The sequence below is a fragment of the Phodopus roborovskii genome, unplaced genomic scaffold, assembly GCF_943737965.1.
Source record: "Phodopus roborovskii unplaced genomic scaffold, PHOROB, whole genome shotgun sequence".
Classification (NCBI taxonomy): Eukaryota; Metazoa; Chordata; class Mammalia; order Rodentia; family Cricetidae; genus Phodopus; species Phodopus roborovskii.
The window spans coordinates 9524430-9547271 of NW_026126413.1; the positions used below are offsets into that span (position 1 = coordinate 9524430).

Genomic DNA, 22842 nt, shown 5'->3' on the forward strand with positions numbered 1-22842 from the left:
CACGAATGTATTTCAGGGGGGTGGGGTAGAAATCCATCCAAATAAAAACCAATCTAAGTGGCTATATTTGCATCAAATAAAATAGACTTTAAGTCAAAACAGGTCACAGGAGACAAAAATAGGATGACGTATGTTAATAAAAGACATAACTACACAACAAGAAGATATAATAACTTACCTATTAGGAGACCTTCAAAATACATGCAACAAAAACTAACAATTTGAAGGGAAAAACATTTCTATACTAATAATTGAAAATGTCAGTACCCACTTTCAGGAGTGGGTAGACCAAGTAAGCATAGCAAAAATTACCAGTTAGAGCCAATAAATATTATGTGTGCTTCTCGGATATATTGAACATTCTCTAGAACAGTTCATGTGATATATATATATATATATATATGGTAAATTCAAAAGATGTCATACAAAGCATCCTATCTAACTACAGCTAGATAGACATTGAAAGTCATAACAGAAAAAAACAAACAAACAAAAAAAAAACATAGTCCCAAACAACCAATAAACAGAATAAATCCCAAGGAAAATGAGAAGCTGCTTGAAGACCAAACAAAACGAAACCACAGTATACCGAAATTAGTGCTTCAGAAGAAATGTATACATATACAATGTTAAAAACAAAATATTACAAGGGAATAAACTAATTTTACAACTTAGGAAAACAAATTGAACACAGAGCCAGCAGGAGAATCCAAGACAACAACTGATGATGATGTTGAATGGGGCACCATAAAGTATAGAGTATAAAAACAAAAATCATTGAAACCAAACGTTTTCTTCTAGCAAAGATTTAAAATTGACAGACCTTTAGCCAGGTATATTTAAAGATAAAAGGAGAACACTAAGAACAGAAATGAAAAAGGCAACATTACTACTAGTTTACAAAAATTCTTGTAGGAAAATACTACAAAAAATAATATGCCAACAGATTGGTAGCCTAAAGGTGAATAAATTGATATAAACATGTGGCAATTTGAATGAACCATACCCTATAGGATCAGCTGTTTGCCACCAAATTCACAGATATATGTATGAGTAGACTATCAAAATACATGAACTAAAAGTTAACAATTAAAGGGAAAATTCGGGGAAGAGAAAAACATAAAAAGTAGATTTACTAGAGTGGTTTACAGGCTATGGAAATGGTTTAGGTACTCTCACAGTGACTGTCTCCCACCAGAAAGGTCCTCGGTCTTAACAGTCCCAGTCTGGTGCTAGAGTTCTGGAAGACTCCTAGAATGCTGCTGCTCTTTAGTCATTTTTTGGAATTCTCAAGAAGTAGGTTCTAACACCAGTGAAATAATACCTCGGTAACAACGTGGATGAATGTGCCAGAGACAGTGAGATCTGGTAAAAAGCCCAAATTTAAGTCTTTCTACTTCAAATAATATAGTTCAAACAAAAAACCCTTCTCGTAGGCATGTCCAGCTGCTTGGGTTTTACTTGATTCCAGGCAGAGTGAACTTAATGACCAAGAATTGCCATTACACTCTCAGCTTTCAGCATGTGGTTGAACATAGGCTCTCTCAGTGACCTGGACTGATGCCATGCCTTCTTATCGCCATGGACTCTCCCTCTGGAACCATGAGTCATATGAAGCACTTTCATCTACAGCAACACAAAGCAACCAACATGGAAGTTGTTATCAGGAATAGTCTGTTGTGAATAACTTGACCTCGTGTTTGTTGAAGGCATGTGGATAAGTTTGGAACTCTGGATTAAACCTGCAGTTGAGTATTGTAAGCAGATCATGTTGTTGCCATTCTGTTAACTGCCTGGCAGACGGGAAGTGCTGAGAGGAAATCAGAATATGGCGGTCTGGACCATGGTGTTTCTGAGGGAAGCAAGGACTATGTTAGAAACTGGGCTGGGGGACATTCATGAGAAATTTTGGGGAAGAATCTGTTTGCTTCCTGTGGGTGTGTACTAAGACCTTCCCTGAAGCTAAATTAAAAGGTAATGGACTAAATTCTGTGAGCAAGTTAATTTCAAGATAGCATAATATCAGGTCTGTGGCATGGTTATTCCTTATAGTTCTTATGTAATGGAATACAATGAAAAAGAGTGAGTGGGACTGAAAGAAATACAAAATGTTCGATTTGGAGAGGGAAAGGGCACTAGGAAGCTTAATGCTGCCGCCAAGACACTTGCTTTGAGGCTGTAATTGTTGAGATTGGCACCGGTAAGGAGAGGCCTTTTGCTCTCTGCTGAAACAATGGAAGAGTGCCCTGTTGGCAAGATGTCACCTAGCTAAGCTTCCAGCTTGTGAAAAAAGAAACCCTAAGAAAGCAGTTGGTTCAAGGTAAGAAAGCCACTGCTAATGGGGTCGAAGAGGGTGAGAACCCGCTCCAAACTGGCAGCCAGACTTGACAGTATGCTGGCTTTGGAAATGTGAAGGACACAGAGTGAGGGTTCCTGGATTCTTCCTTCTAGGTTTCAGAGATGCTGGGGCCAGGCAACATGTGGCTGTACTGGAGTCACTAATCAGAGACCCTACAAGCTCATTAGGTGGAATAGTAAAAGCAAAGTCATAGGACTTAGAGGGAGCAGGCTGGAACTGTGTCCTGGAAACCTTCTTCCTGAGTTTTTTTTTTTAACTTCTCGTAGTTTTAAAGGGGGCTGTGCAAGTTTTCAAGGGAGAGGAGCCATTGGTAGTCCTTCCCAGTTGGAAAGCCTATGAACCACAATGATCACTGAACCAGCAAGATATCCACACTAGTGCAGTTGTGTCAATATTATCCTGACACTTTCAGGCCTGCTCAGTGGGAAGGGATTTTGCTGAATGCTATAAAACTAGCCAGTTACTAGAGAGGTCATAGATCCTAGAAGAGAGCCTACTACTTCCAAGTTCTGAATACAATATAACTTATGTTTTCTAAGTACTTACACATACAGATTAAGTAAAGTTCTCCACCCTCATCAAAGAAGCTTCTTTTTTCAACACATAGAGACTGTTATAGTGATTTACCCCTAGTCAAAATGTTGAGAATAAGTGGTTTACGGATTTTCCACCCTAACTGATTCATCTGCAGTACAACCCCTACACCTAAGGCTCAGTGAAAATCTTAAAGGAGTGGATGGAAAGAGTATAAGGATCAGAAGTCCAAATTGTCTACTGTTCAACAGTGACATTTCGACATTCCATGGAAAATACGCCCGTGAATTCTCAAGATGGTTTCCTGAAAAGACCAGCATAACACAATCACAACTTGACATGCCACTTCAAGCAGAAGAAATTTTACATAATCCCAGCCCTTGAAGAAGAGTTACAGGTGGTCACTGGCTGCTAAGAAAGGGATATAATCAGTTTCCTCCAAGGACAAACTCCACATAGGTTGTCCATTCCCAGGTGGTCAGCCCTGGACTCATGAATATATAAGTAAAGATAATTGAATTCAGTAAGTTAAACATATATGTGAATGTGTGTATATATGTGTAAGTAGCAGTAATAAACAAGACATCATTAACTGGGAGGGAGGGAAACATGAGAGAAATTTGAGTTGTGGGAGTGATGAAGTGCTCATGTATGAAGTACTCAAAGGAAAAAAAAGACATTTGAAAAAAAAAAAAAAACAAAAAACAAAAAAAACAAAAAGAGGGAAGTCTGGCTTGAGGAGAAGCCCCCAGATGTTGAAAATGCCAGGACCATGAGACACCATCTCATGCCTCATATAAGGAGTTTAATCAGCACAAGAGAGAGATGTATTTTGAATACAGCAAACTTAGAGGGTCAGGTCCACCTAAGCCCTTTAAGACTGAAGTCCCAGACATTGGGCATAAAGCGACATAATTTGTTGTCTGCCCTGCTGGGTTTTGATCTTGCTTTGGTCCAGTATTTTCTCACTGTGCTCTTTTCCTGCCTTTTGGGTTATAGGAATGCATGTTATATGTTGAAATTTTGTCACATGTTTTTTGGTTTTACAGGGGTTCACAGTTAAGAGTTTGCCTTAAGTCTCAAAAGATACTTTTTAAAATTGCACTAAATGCATTTTTCATTATAATATGATCATTTTGTGCTTCTATGTGGTGGTTGTGTTTTTAATTTTTATTTACTTATTTTATGAGTATGGTATTTTGTTTGCATGTATGTCTGTTCACCATGTGCATGCCTGATGCCTGTGAGGCCAGAAGAGGGGATGGGATTCCCTGGGGCTGGATTTACACATGGTTGTTAGCTACCTTGTTGGATTTTCAGTATAACTTTCTGGAATAAATGTGTTAAAACATACTTTTAAAAAAAGATTTTACATTTTTTAACTATGTGAGGGTGGGGTATATCATGTTAGTATGGGTGCCAGTGGACTCCAGAATAAGGCATGTGATCCCTGGAGCTGGAGTTAGAGGTGGTTGCTGCCTGCTGAAACATCTGTCTAGCCATCAGATTTCCATTGATCTTTTAAGATATAGCATCTTTTTTCTCATAGGGCTTGCTTTCATATAATACTGGTGGTAGACTGGTGGATGTTCATAACAGTTTGTAATTCATTTGATTAGGCTTTAGAATTTCAATTTCAGAAAAAGTTCCATATTCTTTCTCATAATTAAAATAATAACTAGGCAATTTTGACATCATATGGAAATTAATTTTTACCTCCATTTCTTTGCTGTGTTGCTTGTCAGAGATTATTAGTAGGGAAAAATAGTTTTTAAAAGCAAATGTTTAAAATTTTTAAATCCAATATTTAAATTATTTATATGCCACTTTTAGGGTTTAGATGAGTTAATGATGCAAAATGATAATATTTAAATTAATCTCCCATATAATTAAACTAACTTAAGGTAGTTGTTAACTTTGTAGGCATTTCTACTATCTTACATATGATTTAAGTTATAATATTCTGAAATATAAAATTCCCAAACATATAGGGTAAAGGAATTAGTCTAAAGGTTACTCTTGTGCTTTGACCAATAGTAACCCTTGTCAGCTTTCCAAGCACAGCACTTTAAAAGTGCCAGTGGCTCCCTCTAGTGGACATAGAGCCTGCTGCTTTTCTTTGATTTGGTTGTGTGGTGTATTTGTGTGTCTGTTTTATTGTTGTGGTTTTTGTGTTTGCTTTTTATAATGTTCTCATAAAATAAAGGTATGGTCTCATTACTGTGATATTTAGAAGTAAACTTTGATATATATATATTTGCATATATATGTGTGTGTGTATACACACACACACACATATATATATATATATATATATAAAAAAATAATGATATTTCAAATATGTGTCCTTGGTCAAATGACATTTTACATCTGTGTAAAACATGTTCAGGAATACTCCTTATAAACTAGCAAACTTGAGAAAGAGGGTTTTTTGTTTCTTGTATTTTTGCAGAACAGTGAAATGTGGGAATATTAAAGCAAATAATTTTGAAAAAGAATGGCATTCCTATGGTAACTTTGAATCCCAGGTTGGCAGTCTCAGGTAGAATTTGGTGTTTTCAAAATATTTATGAGTAGGTAGCTAAAGGCTATGAATTCAACTTCTTTCATGTGGGTGAGCAAGATTAAGAAAAAGACCAGCATTCCTTGAAAGGATTAGCCCTAAAACTACACTAATAAAAATAATACTGTATTGTGATTATAATTTTCCCCATTTCCATCTACCTCTACTATATTCTGCCCTCAAAAACTAGATATTTTAAATTAAAATTTGTATTGTTGCTTTTTCATATTCAAAATAATTAGTTACTGTTCCTTTAGAATTATTACTGGTTTCTTTCACAAAGTTTTTCTTTTCATATTAACATCTTTGTTGATAGATTTGACTTGAAATACATAACTAATTGAGCACTATGCATGTGTACTAAAGCGGCAGTCTAGCTAATCCTTTAGTATGTGACTGTTCTTGATACTCTGCAGCTCTCTTTTTTTGTTAAAACTATTGCAGTTATATATCTAGAGCAACGAACCTTTGTTTTTACATTGAATAACAATGCAATTGGAATTTGTTCACTGAATTTTCTTTTTTCTTAGACTGATTTCCATAATGTATTATAGAATTTATTTACTGGAAACTATGAGAGTTGAAACAGATACTCTGTTCATAGTGAACATCCATTTATTATCCATGAGTTAACATATATTGTGTTGGTATTATAATGGGTCTGTTTTATGTTTTCTTTGTGATAAAAATCAATAATGTAAGAAACAGTAAAGCATTTCTTGTTTTGATTTGTTGCAAGGTCTTCGAAAGCATCACTAACATTCACTTACACTGTACCAGACTTCTGGGTGTGAGCAAGTAAATGGGAAGAGCAGATGCATTTATCTACATTTCAAGGCCAAGTTGTTGAATTTTGGAGATTTTAAATGAAAATGTCTACAATCTATTTTAAGTATCTTTAAGTTGAACTGTAAATTGTAGAGGAGTGTATTGTATTTAATTTCTGCTTAGAAATGAATCCCACAAAGGTATCTGAGATGTTTAATATCTGAAAGTTTCTATATTTTTTGGCTGTTACAGAGAAATTTTTCCTATTTCTAATTGCAGTCCTTGTCAATTACTAAACCCAAACTATTTAAATGTAGAAATAATAAACATACACATTAGCATTTTGTAAAAAGAGAAGAAAGAAGTCAAGCTGCTTTAAATAAAAATGCCTCCAGAATACCTTTGCTGGAGGCCTTCAGCAGACTACAGGGTAAGAAGTCTTACTCTGTGAACTGTGATTGCTGAAATTGCAGGTCCCTTTTGGTGTGATTCTGTGATACTGAAATCAGCTTAAAGGTTTAAGAGTACATATACATTCTCAAATTACATCGAATTTACTCAGAGTTTGCATTTTGACAAATAGTCATTACACTGTACTCTGATATACCTCTCATTATAGTTTCATGCATGTATTTGTGTGTGTTGTTGTCATTGTTGTTTTATGAAGTACATACAAGAACTGTCTCAATAGAAAGGAAGGGAAGGGAAGGTAGAGGAGATAGGGAAGGAAAGTATAGTGAAAGAAATTTAGTGACTTCAATTAAAATGATATATAATACAGCTATTGTTCCTTTGCTTTCACTACTTACCTCTAAATATTAATGTTTGAAAAGCCTTTATGATATTCCTCCATGCAAACAAAGTACAGCTTTTAACTATAAATACCTGTCTAAAACTATAATAGCTGTAACATGATATTCCAGCAAATAATATGATACAGATGCCTGGATGTTTCAACAAAAGCATTTGATTTACTGTAATTTATTTTATTAGTAGATTTATTTATTCTGTTTGATTGGGTATGAGTGATTTGCTCGCATATAAATAAGTACGTGCACCACATGTGTGCCTGGTGCCCTTGAAGATCAGAAGAAAGTATTGGATTGCCTAAGACTGAAGTTACAGAGGGTTGTAAGCCACCAGGTGGGTGCTGAGAATCAACCTGGGTCTTCTGCAAAAGCAACAAGTGCTCTTACCACTAAGCCAGCTCTGCAGACATGATTTATTGTAATTGGATCCAAAACCTTTGGTTTCAGGGACTTGGAAATTTTTCAAATAGCTGACTTCTTTGACGATATTACTAGTAGTGCATTTGGTGGAGAACAGAATGTAAAATGAGGTGGGGGGGCTATTATGATAGTGATAGGACTATACACAAATACCCAGGAGTCCCATTTACCCTCCATGACATCATAATGGACTAGCAAAGTTGAACTGTCAAGCTAACTAAAAAAAAAGGACATTTACAAGGTCAAGTAGCAATTTTTAAATATAAGCTATTACAATTTAATGCTAAACCTATAATTATAATATGTAAGGAGTAAGGTTTTTTTCCTCGCGCCGCCAGTCTTGTCCCGCCACTGCGCCAGCCCCAAATAACGCACAGAGACTCTGTATTTGATATTATGCAGTTGGCCAGTTACTTGTTTCTTATCGCCTAGCTCTGTCTTAAGTATTAACCCATTTCTATGTATTTCCATGTGGTCTTACCAGCGAGAGGCGGCTGGCGGTTCTATTCTCTCCAGACTCTCCATCTTGACTCTCCTTACTCCTTCCTCTTTCTTCCTTGTTTCCTAGTCCCTCCTATCTTCCTTTCCTATTGGCTAACAGTGCTTTATTCATTAATCAGTATGAGAAACATATATTCATAATGGCATCTCCCATCAATAATATAATAAGAATGGTTGAAAATATAGAGATAGGGGCTGGAGAGATGGTTCATCAGATAAGAACACATAATATACTTCCAGAGGACCTGAGTTCAGTTTCCAGCACACTTGAGAGGCAGTGCACAACCACCACTCAAGGAGATTGGAAGCCTCTGGCCTTCGCGGGTACCTGAGCTCATGTGCACATACCCAAACAGCACATACATACACACACACACACACACACACACACACACACACACACACACACACTCAAAATAATAATACAAAATATTTTTAAGAAAGGAAATAAACCAGTCTGTGGTGGTGCATATTTATTCCCAGTGCTTGGGAGGCAGAGGCAGGTGTATCTGAGTGAGTTCAGGACAGCCAGGGTGGTTACACAGAGAAACTGTCTCAAAAAAAAAAAAAAAAAACCAAAAACAAAAAGGGGGGGGGGACAAATTGGAAATAATAGGAAAGTCTCACTGGAGCAGTATACTTAAGCTGTGTTAGGGTAAATGGCTTTGCCTCTGGAGAACAAGTATATTAACAGCTTCTCAAACAGCTCCACAGCATTTTCACCTTCCTCATTGAAGCCCTTCTCCAGTTTCTACTGACTATCCTCTTTCTTTATGAATTTGACCACCAGATCCCATTATTAACTTGTTATTAAAATAACAGAGAATTGAAAGATATTGTTTGCATCAGTGGATTGGCTATTTCTTTTGTAAATCCAAATTGAGAATTATTGTTATAATAATCTTACTGATTTTTGCATCCTCTTAAATATTTCTATTTATTTTTTTCATGTAGACTTTACTTTCTTTTGTAGACTGAATCAGGATATGGATCTGAGTCCAGCTTGCGTAGACATGGCTCAATGGTGTCACTGGTGTCTGGAGCAAGTGGCTATTCTGCTACATCCACATCTTCATTCAAGGTTTGTGATATGGTGCTCGAAGGTGATGTCATGTGAGTTTAGTATTGGATATTGTAGGTACAACTTAGGTGGTGTGTGTGTGTGTGTGTGTGTGTGTGTGTGTGTGTGTGTGTGTGTGTGTAACAATGACCATGTGGAACTCAGAGGACAATCAGTAGGATTGTTCTGTGCTTTACCACGTGGGTCTCAGGAGTAAACTCTACTTGTCAGGCTTGGCAGTAGGTGCCTTTATCTATCCTCTGAGTCATCTGACTAGCCCTCGATAGGTTTTTAAAAGAACCTTTACACAATGTAATTGGCTTGAAGTTGTTATAAATAAATTTTTAAGGGATGAAATCATGATACACACAAATATAAAATGAACACATGTGAGATTTTATCATCTTCATTCATTAGTGAGGTAAGTTACAATTTTACAGATTGGTTCAAAGGAGAATCTGGAAAATATTAAAATGAGTTACTGATGTAAAACTGACTAGCATCTGCAGATTAATAGTCAATGCCTGGAGGAATGTGGTTCAATGGTAGAGCACTTGGCTGGGGTTAATCACCAGCAATGCAAAAATAATCAGTGTTTCTGCACAAGTTCCTTTGTGTCTCTTGAAACAAAAATCATATTACACTATTTGATTTTTTTATTAGAAGACTTGTAAAATAACTCATATGCAATGAAAAGGAAAAACTTGTGCAGCCTGATACCATCTTCCCCTTGAGGTTCTCTTGACAATACTCATTAATACTATTGAACTACATCCAGTAATAATGCATTTTTTTGACCATTGCAAAGTCTGTCTGTGTCTCTTCACAGTGGTTAATAGGAAAGTGTTATGTGAGCAGATTATCAGGCAATATTGCTTTCCTGTTATCTATGGGTCTTAGTGTCAGGCCACTAGTTAAACCCTCTTCAAGCTTGTTCCTAAAAATACTACTTTAAAATTCACAACTCTAATTATCCCATTCCCTCAACGTTAGGATGCCAACCTAAAAGGTGACTAAATATCATAGGGACAACAGTCCAGGTTCAGGTTTGCTTTACTTGACTCACACACCCTCTCCTCTGTGTTTTGCAGAAAGGACACAGTTTACGGGAGAAATTGGCTGAAATGGAAACTTTTAGAGACATCTTATGTAGACAAGTTGATACTCTCCAAAAGTACTTTGATGTCTGCGCTGATGCTGTCTCCAAGGATGAACTTCAAAGGGATAAAGGTTTATTAAACTATTAGCACTATATTTACTTATTGGTTTCATTCATCCAGGTCCCACTACCTCTAGAGTGGTGAGACCAGCTGTCAATGAAATCAGATGACTTAGAAGTAATGTGGCTTTTGAATTTAAATAATGACATCATGGGAAGACAGAATGTGTCCATTCATTTCTGATATATTGGGTTCATGATCGCCTATATGATTCAAATCATCATTGAGCAACTTTTTCAGTACCCAAACATTTCTAAGGTACCAGTGAATTAAATATTTCTCTCCAACTACTGTAATTTCTTTGATGGCTACTTTAGGGATTATGGTTTGCATATGTAACCTACCACAAGTATCCCTTCAAAATAATACCACAGTAGCCTCCATAATGCCCAGTCCCTGATGGGAAGGCCCAGCCTAGAAGCTTGCAGAGCATCAGACAATTTGTTGAAAGGTCACGTGAGTAATGTTATCATGAGTTCAAGCTGTAGACAGTCACAAGGACAAGCCATACATGTAGCAAAATACGTTTTTCTATTGAGGCATATAAAGGATAGTTTAAACATTTAATTGTAAAATAACATCAGCAAGCAATATTAACTGCAAAACTTTTGTCCATTGCCTTCTCAAATACTTCTTTATCATCTAGCTGATATTTCCCTGTTTTATATCTACAATTATACACATTTTCACACTCAAGGCTAACTAACCATACTTTACTTCTTTATCATCTGACTGATATTTTCCTGTTTCCTGTCTACAATTATATACAGTTTTACTCCTGATGTTCACTCTCTGCACTTTACTTCTTTTATCCAAGCGGTCTCTTCACATTTATACACCCACGGTGTCTATTCCTCTGTAGTGTCCTTCACCTCTGTCCCCCGTACTCAGTTCCACATTCGGCACCATATGTCAGCACTGTCTGTATGGGCTTACATTGCTGTGCCATATGTCCATCACTTATGTTCCCCGTACTCAGCCCCTCATTCGGGCGCCATATGTCTTTGTGGGGCTGCAATCAGAACCAGCCAAGCAGCCCCAAGTTCATACCTGAGTGGGGGGGTGGGTCTGTGGATGAGGGAAAGGCTAGCTATAAATTATAAAGAAAAGACAGACAAAGAATAAAAGTCAGGAGGACAGATCAGTCAATACTGAAATGCCACAAGTTTTTCACCATTCCTATATACATTAACAAAAAAGGGGAACATGGTATCACGTATACAGGGACAAATGGACTTTTCTTCGTCCTTATTCTAAGGATTCAGTAACCACACCTTAGATTCAACTTCTTGTTCCCTAGCCTTGAAGGTCAGGAGTAGCCACACCTCAGATTCAGGTCTGTTGTTGTTTAGAATAAGACAGCCAAACACCCTACTATAGCCACACCTTTGACCTTTAGGTCTTATGATTTGCGGAGGACAATTTTGAACTCTCTGTCCTTGTGCCAAGATAGAGTGCAGCCATCTTTATGGGCACTGACTTGAAAGTCATCATTGTAACATTTGGCAGAGAACTAACTTAAGAATAGTTACATTGTGACTTCACTGGCTAATGTAAATGAATGTTCTCAGAGGACAAAAGTACTAAGTAAATTGATGTAAAGAAATAGTACCAGATTTCATTTATTTGATAACATATATACTTGTGAAAAGCTAATGTAAAACCTAAAACTTTAGTTTTTTTTTTCATATTAATGCCTTCTATGAAAAGCTATAGTGCAACAGTATACCACATTAATGGATTTCTTAGAATTTACCGTATATCTTATCATTGAACAGGTAAAAATTAATAGAATCTGAATACATGTTTAATATTGGCACAAAAGTATATTGAAGACTTGGATAAAAATGAAAAAAAAATGTCAGTGATATCATTTGGCTATATAGAAATCAATACACAATGTTACTCAGTAGTAATGGCTTGTGATTTGAAAATATGAGTCCTCAAAAGATAATACAGGGTAAATATCCCTGTTCACAAAAGTTGTTACTAGGGTAGGGGAGATGGCTCTCAGTTGGTAAAGTCCTTGCTTCACAGGCATGAGGGCCTGAGTTGGGACTCAATAACCATATAAAAAGCCAAGCCAGAGAGATTCAGTTACACACAAAGTTGTGTGTGTATCTGTATGCCTAATCCATAGAGGGCAAAGACAAATGGGTCCCTTGAACTCATTGGCCAGCCAGTCTGGTTAACCTGTAAGTACTTGGTTCAGTGATAAACCTTGTCTGAAAAGATAAGGGAGAAAGCAGTAGTAGAAGATGTCTGACATTGACCTCTGGCCTCCACATATGCACATGTGTGTGTTTGCTCACACATACACACACACACACACACACACACACACACACACACACACACACAATAAAATGCTTGATATCAGAAGTATTTGGGGCTTATTTTAAATTGTAAAATATATGCATAGATAAAGTGAGAAGTCTTTGGAAGAGAATCCTGGTTGGACAGAAAATTTATGTTGTATATATACTTTGCACATATAATGTAAAGATAATTTTATGTAATATTTTTAGGATACATGGGGTCAGGAACTTTCAACTTGTTGCATCTTGTTAGCACTCACTAAGTTTTGAATTTTGGAGGATATGGGATTTCAAGTACCCATATTAAAAATGTAAAATAAAGAGGCCATGACAGAGGGTAGAGCAAGGGAGTCAGGAGTCAGTGCTGGTCCTGTCTCAAAATTAAAGGGATCATTAAAAAGCACACAACTCTAACTAATAAAGGAAAACTTTTAATGCGGTGGCTCACTTAGAAGTTCTGAGATTAAGTCCGTTGTCATCATGATGGGATATGGCGGCATGCATGCAGACATGGTGCTGGAGAAGTAGCTGAGAGTCCTGAATCTTACAGCAACAGGAGGTGGTCTGAGACACTGGGCAGTATCTTGAGCATTTATGAAACGTCAAAGCCCGCTTCCCCATGACACACTTCCTCCAACAAGACCACACCTACTCCATTCCACAAGGCCACACCTCCTAATAGTGTCACTCCTTTTGGGGGCAATTTTCTTTTAAATCACAAAGACTAAAGGATAAAATAAATTATAACTCAATAACCATCTCTATTTCACATGTAACAATCAATATATTTTTAAAGTAACATATTTAATATTCTACAACATGGTTATTAAGCATATTTTGATAATCAGTAAAAACACAAAAGATAAGAGTTTATTCTCAATTTAACATAATTGAATAAACCAGTTTTCATTGTACTATCTTTAAATATTTTTTATTTAGTGGTAGAAGATGATGAGGATGACTTCCCTACAACTCGTTCTGATGGAGATTTCTTGCACAATACCAATGGTAATAAGGAAAAATGTAAGTAATACCTTTTCTCCCTTGATTGAGTGGAATATATTTTGTGAGGTTATATAATACCTATATGTGAAAGAATAATTCTTGATTTATTTTTAAAAGCAATGGAACCCCTAGAATCCAAAGTTTATATATCTTTGAAGAAAAGCCTTGTAGGTAAAATATACATCCTGGTATCATATAATAATGGTTTGCTATCTAGCAAAGGCTCATTCTAAATTCCAAATATTAACCTCATTTCATTAATATTGGCAAAGTTAGTTGCAAGTACTGAAAAATTTTATTCTTAGGGGTTGGAAAGTACTGTTACGGAGTTTGATTTCAATGTTTCATTTGAATGTAACTTCTCCCTGTTTAATGTCTTGTTCTCCACTTGATAAACTGAAACTCTTTGATCCCAGGTCCTCTAGAAGAGCAGTCAGTGCTCTTAACCCCTGAACCATCTCTCTAGCACCCAGCCTGCTTTCTTGCCGAATCTAGGACCACCACCAGCCCATGGATGGCACCCACAATGGCTTGAGTCCCATTGATCACTAATTAAGAAAATGTTTTATAGGCCTGCCTATGGAGGAGTTAATTTCTTAATTGAGGTTCCCACCTCTCAGATAACTTTAGCTTGTGTCAAAACTATCCAGCAAGGCTCCCTCAGTAAAGCCTTCTGCATAAGCATGAGGACCTGCTTGACCCTCAGCACTGAGGAAGGCACAGCGGTTTGCACTTATAATTCCAGCACTGAGGAGGCAGTCGGAAAAGTTCTCTGTGGCGTGTTAGTTACTCAATCCAGGCAAATCAGTGAGCTCTAGGTTTAGTGAGAGACTTTGTCTCAGAAAATAAGGTAGAAAGCAACTGAGTAAGGCAGACAACGTTGAACCCTGTACTACACATCTATCATGCATGTGTACCTGCACACATTATACACACAAACATTGTTACAGACATACAAAGTAAATAGAATTGTATGTAGTGACTTTTGAGCTCTGACTGTGTCACTCTTCAGCAACTTTAATATCAAGCTATTTGCTTGGTAAGTTTACATACTGAAAGATGCAACCGGTGCCCCTTTCTCATATCCTGTTCTAATAGACATAACATCCTGACATAAAATCAGAAGACAGCACTTAGAGAGAACTGAATAGTCATAGAGAAAACATCTGCAAGGAGAGCTGTGTGGATACCACCATCAGAAAGCTGACCCAAGATCACCCTTCAGATCCGCTAGTTAAAAGGCTTACTAACTAGCTCCTTTAGTGTCTAACCTATAAGTATAGAGATTTCTGGGTGTTTATAGATATATATGAGGTCTCTATACATTTGAAGACAGGCTCCTACCTAAAAGGCAGTGACTAACACACAGAAACTAGATAAACTCAGACAAAGCAGGAAGTTATAATGTCTTCAATAAAAAAAAAAAAAAAAACTCATCCAAATTTGAGTCTGTTTGCAGATGTTATCACATCTACAAACAAATTTTAGTATGATCTGTACAAAGAAAATTTTAGAGTTTGGGAGTATAGCTCAAGGGCAGAGCATTGGTCTAGTATGTACAAGGCCCTGGATTTAAGTCCCACGCTGCAAAAAGAAAAGTTTTTAAAGAAAAATTATAACAACTCCATTAAGAACTATTAGAACTATAAATGAATGAGCAAGCAAGATATAAAACCAATATAAAATATCAGTTATATTTATATGTGCTATTAACAATATGAAATGTGTATGCATGTGTGTGTGATGATATATTATTTATGGTTTACTAAAGATTGTCTGAAATTTCAGAAAGCAAAGCCAGCCATACTAGTTAGCTGTAGAAACCAGGTAGTGGTGGCACACACCTTTAATCCCAGTACTTAGTAGATAGGCAGATGGATCTTTCTGAGTTCAAGGCCACCCTGGCCTACACAAGAGTAAAGAGTAACAGAGCTCACATCTTTGGTCATAGCACTTAGGATCACACACCTTTAATCCCAGCACTAGGGAGGTGGAAACAAAATGATATGGCTGGGCAGAGAAAGGAATATAAAGAGGAGACAGGAATTCAGAGCTTTTGCCTCTGAGGATTGATGGGGACAGGATTACCTTTTCAGCTTGGTAGAGGTAAGATCTACTGATTTGGCTGCTTTGTTTCTCTGACCTTCAGCTTAGAGCTTGAACCCCAATGTCTGTCTCTGAGTTATTTATTTTCCATGTTGCATGTGTGTGCATATGTGTACATGTACATGAGCAGGCTTGGGTCGGAAGTGGGCATTGAATGCCATGGATCGAGACTTCTAGACAATTGTGGATACTAAGAACTGAATGAACTCTGAGCCTCTGAAAAACAGGAGGGTCTCTTAACTGCTGAGCCAAGGTCTTACTGTATAGCCCTGTGTTAACTATTTAGCCTTGGCTGACCTGGAGCTCACTATGTAGAATAGACTGAACCAAACTCACAGCAATACACCTTCCTCAGCCTTCTGTGTACTGGGATTAAAGGTAGGGTGTGTGTGTGTGTGTGTGTGTGTGTGTGTGTGTGTGTGTGTGTGTGTGTGTGTTTCCACACCCAGCATGAATCTTTTGTTTGAGAGATGCATTGATTAGCTTTGTAGCCCCAAAACTTACCTTGAACTCATTTTACCCCAAGTGCTAAAAGTATGGCCTGAACCACTATGCCCCCCAGCACATGGATAAACCTTGAAAATGTGTTAGGTAGAACATTGTCACACACTGCTTTTATGTGTATTATATGATATATTGTAGAGGTAGAAAATAGGTCAGCAGTCACTCAGAACCTAGGATTTGAGGAAAATAGTAGCAATTTCTAGTAGACTGAAAACAAATGAATTTTATTATGAGTGAATTTTATGGGAAGTTTATCTCAAAGCCATTTTTTTTTTTTAAAAAAAAAAAACAAAACAAAACTAAATATGACTGGAGGTAAAGCTTGGTGGTAGGAAATTTGCCTTGCATACACAAAGCCCCAAGTAATATCCAGCAGAGCCAAAATAAATGAATATGATTGTATTTTCCAGTATTTAAGTGAACTCCTATAGTCTTTTGATTGGCTTGTGTAATTTAAGATTCCTAGTTGATAATATGTGTGTGTCAGGAGTTGATTTCTTCTTATTGCTGGGTGTTATTCATTGTATGGATACATTGTGATTTGCTTATCCATTGATGAGCAATCTGGTTGTTTATGTTTGGGGATATTATAAATAAAGCTACTATAAACATTCATACTAAGGCCTTTATGGGCATATGCTTTATTTCTTAGGGCTAAATGCCTGTGCATAGAATCTCAAAATTAAATGGTAGATAGATTTTTAACTTTTAAAGATGTGCAAGGTTTCTCTTGTGGTTTTAATTGGGCATTTCTCTGGGAAGTAAGCATCTTCTTATATGCTTACTTGCATTCTCTTCTTTGTTGAAATGTAGTCACATCTTTTGTTCTTTGCTCCACCCACTTTTTTCCCCTCAGTGTTGGGGCATCAAACTCAGAGCTTTGTCCATGTAGCTACATTCCACTCCTAACCCCCAGTCTCTGTGGGCTATTTTGAGTTTTATAATTGTTTACTTTCTCAATGTACTGTAGTTTTAGATTCCTTGATAGTTGTAGATATAAGTCCATGATGTATGTATGCCATTCATTTAATCTTTTTGTGGCTTATCTTTTTAACAATGTCTACAAGAGCAACAGTTTTAAATTTTGATTGACTACTTTATAATTTTGCCCTTGATTCTTGTTGTCACAACTACAAACAAGACTTTTAAGTCAAGAGTGTCATTCTTTCCTTGTAAATGTTTTAGCTGAATGACTATATACTAGCTATAGAATAAGATATTTCCCCTTTTTGTATTTTAGGATTACTTAAGATCATTTAATACAATGGCTAACCACAAATTAAAATTGTAGAGGTAAACATAAAAGTAATTTAATATGTGAATTGGTCTTAAATATTTTAAATTTCATATTGTTTTGGTAAATTCGGTAGTTAATTTTGGTATAGTTTTAAAATTGTAGACTTTTTAAAATTAAGGTATCTCAACATGCTCAGACATGTCCAAATGTCATTTTGAGTATCACTCCTCCTACTGGACTCTCTAGGTACAGCACAGCAAATGGGTTCAGGAAACAGAATCTAGAAAATGCCTCAAAGCTTTGCTCACAGCACAGTAGGGTTTTAAATGATGTCCACAGGAAGAAAGGTACAATCCAAAACCTTATTCTGATTTGCTAGTTTTATAAATACTTTGCTAATCTTAAAGTGGTGAGATTATTTCATTTGAATGATTTTCTGTGAATAACTTTCTTTTTCAGTGTTTCCACATGTAACCCCCAAAGGAATTAATGGTATAGACTTTAAAGGGGAAGCGATAACTTTTAAAGCAACTACTGCTGGAATCCTTGCTACACTTTCTCATTGTATTGAATTAATGGTAAAACGGGAAGAGAGCTGGCAAAAAAGACACGATAAGGTAAGAATATAATTTCTCTTCATTTTAAAAATAACATTTTAAATTGTATGTTCATTGAATTTCTGAGAGGAAGGACCTCTAGCTGCATAAAAGTATCAGGAACTTTTATTTTGCCACTTGATCAGAATCTTCAACTCATTATTTACCAATGATTTGTTCAGTTAATATGTAACATGTTTTCTTGATTACATTTAATATAAAATTCTTTAAATATTTGTATGATTATTTGGTTTACACATACATTTTTCATTACTCTCTTTTAGTGTATAAAGTTTGGGTGTATGTAAGTTATGTGAACTGACTTGAAGAGTGATTTATAAAGTTAAATATTTACTTGTTACATTCATAGCCATTATGTTTTCCCTGGTCACTGTGATAAAATTTAACATACATTATATTGTTCAAATAATTGCCCCATGCTCTATCTTCCCACCTTCATTTAGTCATCAGCATTGATAACAATATTATAACACAAATTTCTAGCTTTTAATGTGAACTATGGCTCACTGAATTTGTGTAGTAGGGAAACTTCTGTTTAAAAATCTAACATTTGTAAAATAACCAAGTGCTAAAATTAAATCACACCTTAGAAAGTCTAGGTCTGGCTTACACTATCGTTTTTGAAGGAACTGAATCAAGGACATGTCCAAAGGTACTAGGCAGCAAAGCTGAAGCAGATTTTCCTGCTCTGGGTGTGTCTGCTCTAACCTGCCAGGATGTCCGTCAGTCAGATTCAGATTCGCATTCATGAGAAATGTCACTACTTACAGTGTTTGAAGGTCTTTAGTTTGAGCAGGACACTAAATAAAGCAGCAAGAGCTGTTTTTACCACTACTATGATACAGGATTGAAACAGCACTGTGTATTTAAAAGAGTTCTCATGCTTTAGAAGAGTTCTCAAGCACAGGCTAGAACTTGGCAGTATGCAAACCTTTACCTCGTACACATGTTCCAAGACTCCATGGATGCAAAATCACAAATAATATAAAATTCCTTATGCACTATTTCTATAGATTCCTGCCTATGGTAAAATTTAATTTATAAATTAGGCCCAATAAAAATGATGAAGTCAGTATTGATAATTCATGGGAAATTGTTTATCAGTAAATATTTTAGGTAATTCATCAAATCAGGAAAGAAGGCACAATGACAATGTGATTTTATTGATGCTATTTCCTTCAAAAGTGTTCTCATGCCCTCTGTAAGCTAGGAATAGGGAAATAATAAACAGGAAACAGTCCCTCAAGAAGCTTATACTCTATAGAGCACATTAGATATGTGTTGATAGTAACAGTTATATGATAGAATTGTTTATGTTTTTTAAACTTAAAATGTTCACTCAAGTATTCTTTAGCCACATTATTATTTATGGTTATCTATAATAACAATCCTTTCTTTTTTAGAAATGTACTTATTGCTAGCCTGGCATGCTCAGGAAGACTAAAATTCCAAATTTAAATAAATGTAATTAATATTACTAAGAAAAAAATGTGTTTATTGACAATAAGGTCTCCTAGCTTCAATTTGGATAGGATACTTGTAAGCAGCTAGCAGAGAGAGAAAGAGAGAGACTTTAATTTATCCATTAAATTAGCCCAAGTGTCTAAACTTGAAAATACTTGAAGTGAGATAGTGATGGTACTCTATATTACATTAGATTTGATTCAGTGACCCATGTTGTGTCAGGAAGGTTCTGTTTGGGCCAGCCTCTAAGTTTTTGTCTTGAATCTTTAACACTGTTGGTTCTATCTATAAAATGGAAGAGTTAAAATAGGTTAGCAGTCTTTTTCAATCCTAAAATACAGTTTTGACCAGCAATAAGAATGATAAACCTCTTTTAAAATTTAGTATTGACTGCTATCACCTATTAAAAATTGAGTTCTTAAAAAAAAAAAAAAAAAAGAGTTCTTGTATTCCTGATGTTCAGTGCTTGCTTTTTTCCCTCCACAACAATAAATAATGGTGTCAGCTGGCGCTAAGTACAGGAGTCTGCAGCCACCGTTTCTCTGGTGCTGATTTATCTTAAGTTTAGACATGGGCCATTACTTTAGTATTTCTTAACCCCCTCAGAACTCAGTGTTCACACAGTAATTTTAACAATGATTCAGATAGTAGCTTCAGTGTAATGTATATCCCACAGGTAGAGGAACATTGTATTTTTCACGAGTAGCTTTTTTTTTGTTTTGTTTTGTTTTGTTTTGTTGTTGTTGTTGTTTTTTTTTTTTTTTTTTTTTTTTTGGTCAAATTATACAATTTCACAGAAATTGGCCTTGTCTTTTTATGGTAATTAAAATGCTCACTAAGTCAGTTTCTTTTTCTCTCTCCCCAAATCTGCTTAGGAAATGGAGAAGAGAAGACGATTAGAGGAAGCATACAAGAATGCAATGGCAGAACTTAAGAAGAAACCCCGTTTTGGAGGGCCTGATTATGAAGTATGGACTTAGATCGGAGGACCACATCTATCACAGAAGTGGCCTTTAATACTTTTATAACCTTTAAATGTTCTAATATGTAATTGTTTCTTAGGGTTAACTTAATAATGTATATAATAAATGCCAAACTTTTTCTAAAAAAGATTCTTTTTACCATCTATGAAGCTTTATACATGTTTTTTAAAGACCCCCAGTATTTTAAAAGTCTTGCTGAGCCAGACATATTGGTTCGTGCCTGTAATTCCAGCACCAGAGAGGCTAAGGCAGGAGGCTCACTATGAGCTACAAGAGTAGAGTAAGAGTCTATTTCAAAATCCTTAGTGATTTGCGATTTGCTGTATGAAAGTTTTAAGCTTCCTTATAATGAATCTTTCTTTTGCCACACTTAGTAAATAATTATTTATACTTAATGGTTTCTTCTAAATATATTTAATGCATTCTGGATTTTATTATTGTTATGTTTTTGTTTTTATATGTTGTTTTGAGACCATGCTTCTTACAGCCTAGGCTGGCCTTGAACTCCTAACTTCCTGACTCTGCTCCTTCCTCTGCCTCTAAGATTACAGCTGTGTGCCACCATACCCAATGCATTTGAGTTTTTAAAATTATGATAGAACATGGAAATCTATCTTTTACTCCAGTGTCATTTGTTGAATAGTCTTTTTTAATATTTAAAAATTTATTTCATTTTACCTTTTTTATGTTGGGCACTATTTTGACTGCATATACACACATGTACTCCACATGCATTCCTGGTGTCCATGAATTCTTAAAAGCATATCAGGTCCCCTGAAACTGGAGTTTCAGTTGGTTGTGAGCCACAATGTGGGTGCTGAGAACTGCACCTGGTCCTCTGTAAGAGCAGCTAATGCTCTTACACACTGAGCCATCTCTCCAACCCTGTGTATTGAGTATTCTTACTCTATTTAAAGTGCACCCTCCTCGTTTTTTTCTTAATGAAAAATAAATGGACCAGCCTTGGCAGCCTGAAACCCCAGTATTAGAGAGTTAGTAGCAAGAAGATGAGTTTAAGGCCACATTGGGCTACATGTGACTCTGTCTCAAATAAATGTTTTTAAATATGTAACTATATTCCAATTTTTTAATTCTAAACTGAACAGTCCTCAGCAAAGGAGTGTAATTAATTGGTGGAATGCTCACCTAGCATATATCAGATCCCAAGTTCATCTTGGCATTATAAAAGCAAACAAAAATAAGAAAATATAAAGTTCCCAAGTAAACTATTATCTGTCTTTATACTTTTCATCATTCTTTTTGAAGTTTTAAGCTAATTTTCCTTGATAGCTATGTGTGGGGGCAGGTATGGTGGCTAGAGGTTGACATGTGTCTTCTGTCCATCTCTACTTCATATTTGGACAGAGTTTCTCACTGAAAATATATATATATATGTATATATATATGTGATATATAATATATATGATGAGCTATTTAATTATAATACTCATGATTTGGGGGTTGCCACTATGGTTAATACTTGCTTCCTGATCCATAAATATTTGCTCAACAAATGTGTATTAGGTCAGTTTTCAACTTTCTCCTCTCAGAAGTAATACCAGAGTTGTCAGTGTTTCTGTTCCTTTAAATAAATTAAATAGTTGCTGTTTGTTTCCTGTCTGTTATCTAGGAAGGTCCGAACAGTCTGATTAACGAGGAGGAGTTCTTTGATGCTGTTGAAGCTGCTCTTGACAGACAAGATAAAATAGAGGAACAGGTACATCTACTCGCATTCCAAACACCACAGGCTTTTCTTAATGTGTTTTATAGAATCAGAAAACTAAATGTAACCAAAGTATTAACTATCCTAAGTGTTAAAGAATTTTTGTGAATCAGTTCCTTTACATTTTAATTTCCAAACAAAAAAGCCAATAATTAGTCAAAAGAGGTATACGTAGTTAATATGAACTTAAATTGAAATGTCTTGCCTACTACTTTATTACTATTAAAGAATTCAGCCTTAACTATTCTGATATCAAGAGTTTCTCTAAATGTCGCCTCAAATACCATCAGAGTTCACGGGCGTCAAGATTTTGTTTTTAGCGATAGTGCCATCCAGCTCTCTTACTGCCTTCACCTTCACTTCTCTCTCACCATTACTTTGCTTAGTCTTTTGTAGTCATTGCTGAAGTCACAGCATTTATACCCAGCTCCTTTCATGGAAATAGACTGAAAGAACTTTTTAAATGTGTAAACTACAGCTTTAAGATTAATTTGATTTCTGGCTATTACAATTCAGTTATCATATTTTACCACCAGATGATATTAAGAGTAAATTGTACTTACTCATTCTCTCTTTGGCTCCCTGCCTTCAAAGCTGTTTCATTTGTAATAGAACTGCCTCCTGAGGCAAATGTGACTATCCTGGATGGGG

General features: G+C 35.9%; 1 protein-coding gene across 2 annotated transcripts in view; it reads left to right on the forward strand.

The window, feature by feature from the left end:
* The window catches only part of Cert1 (ceramide transporter 1), an 89373-nt gene that overhangs the window by 45960 nt on the left and 20571 nt on the right, over positions 1-22842 (forward strand). For both annotated transcript variants that reach the window (XM_051183012.1, XM_051183013.1), the window contains exons 4-9: positions 8928-9035; positions 10106-10244; positions 13492-13575; positions 17864-18021; positions 20361-20453; positions 22099-22185. In XM_051183012.1, coding sequence (XP_051038969.1) covers positions 8928-9035; positions 10106-10244; positions 13492-13575; positions 17864-18021; positions 20361-20453; positions 22099-22185 — 669 coding nt within the window. The remainder of the gene's footprint in view (positions 1-8927; positions 9036-10105; positions 10245-13491; positions 13576-17863; positions 18022-20360; positions 20454-22098; positions 22186-22842) is intronic.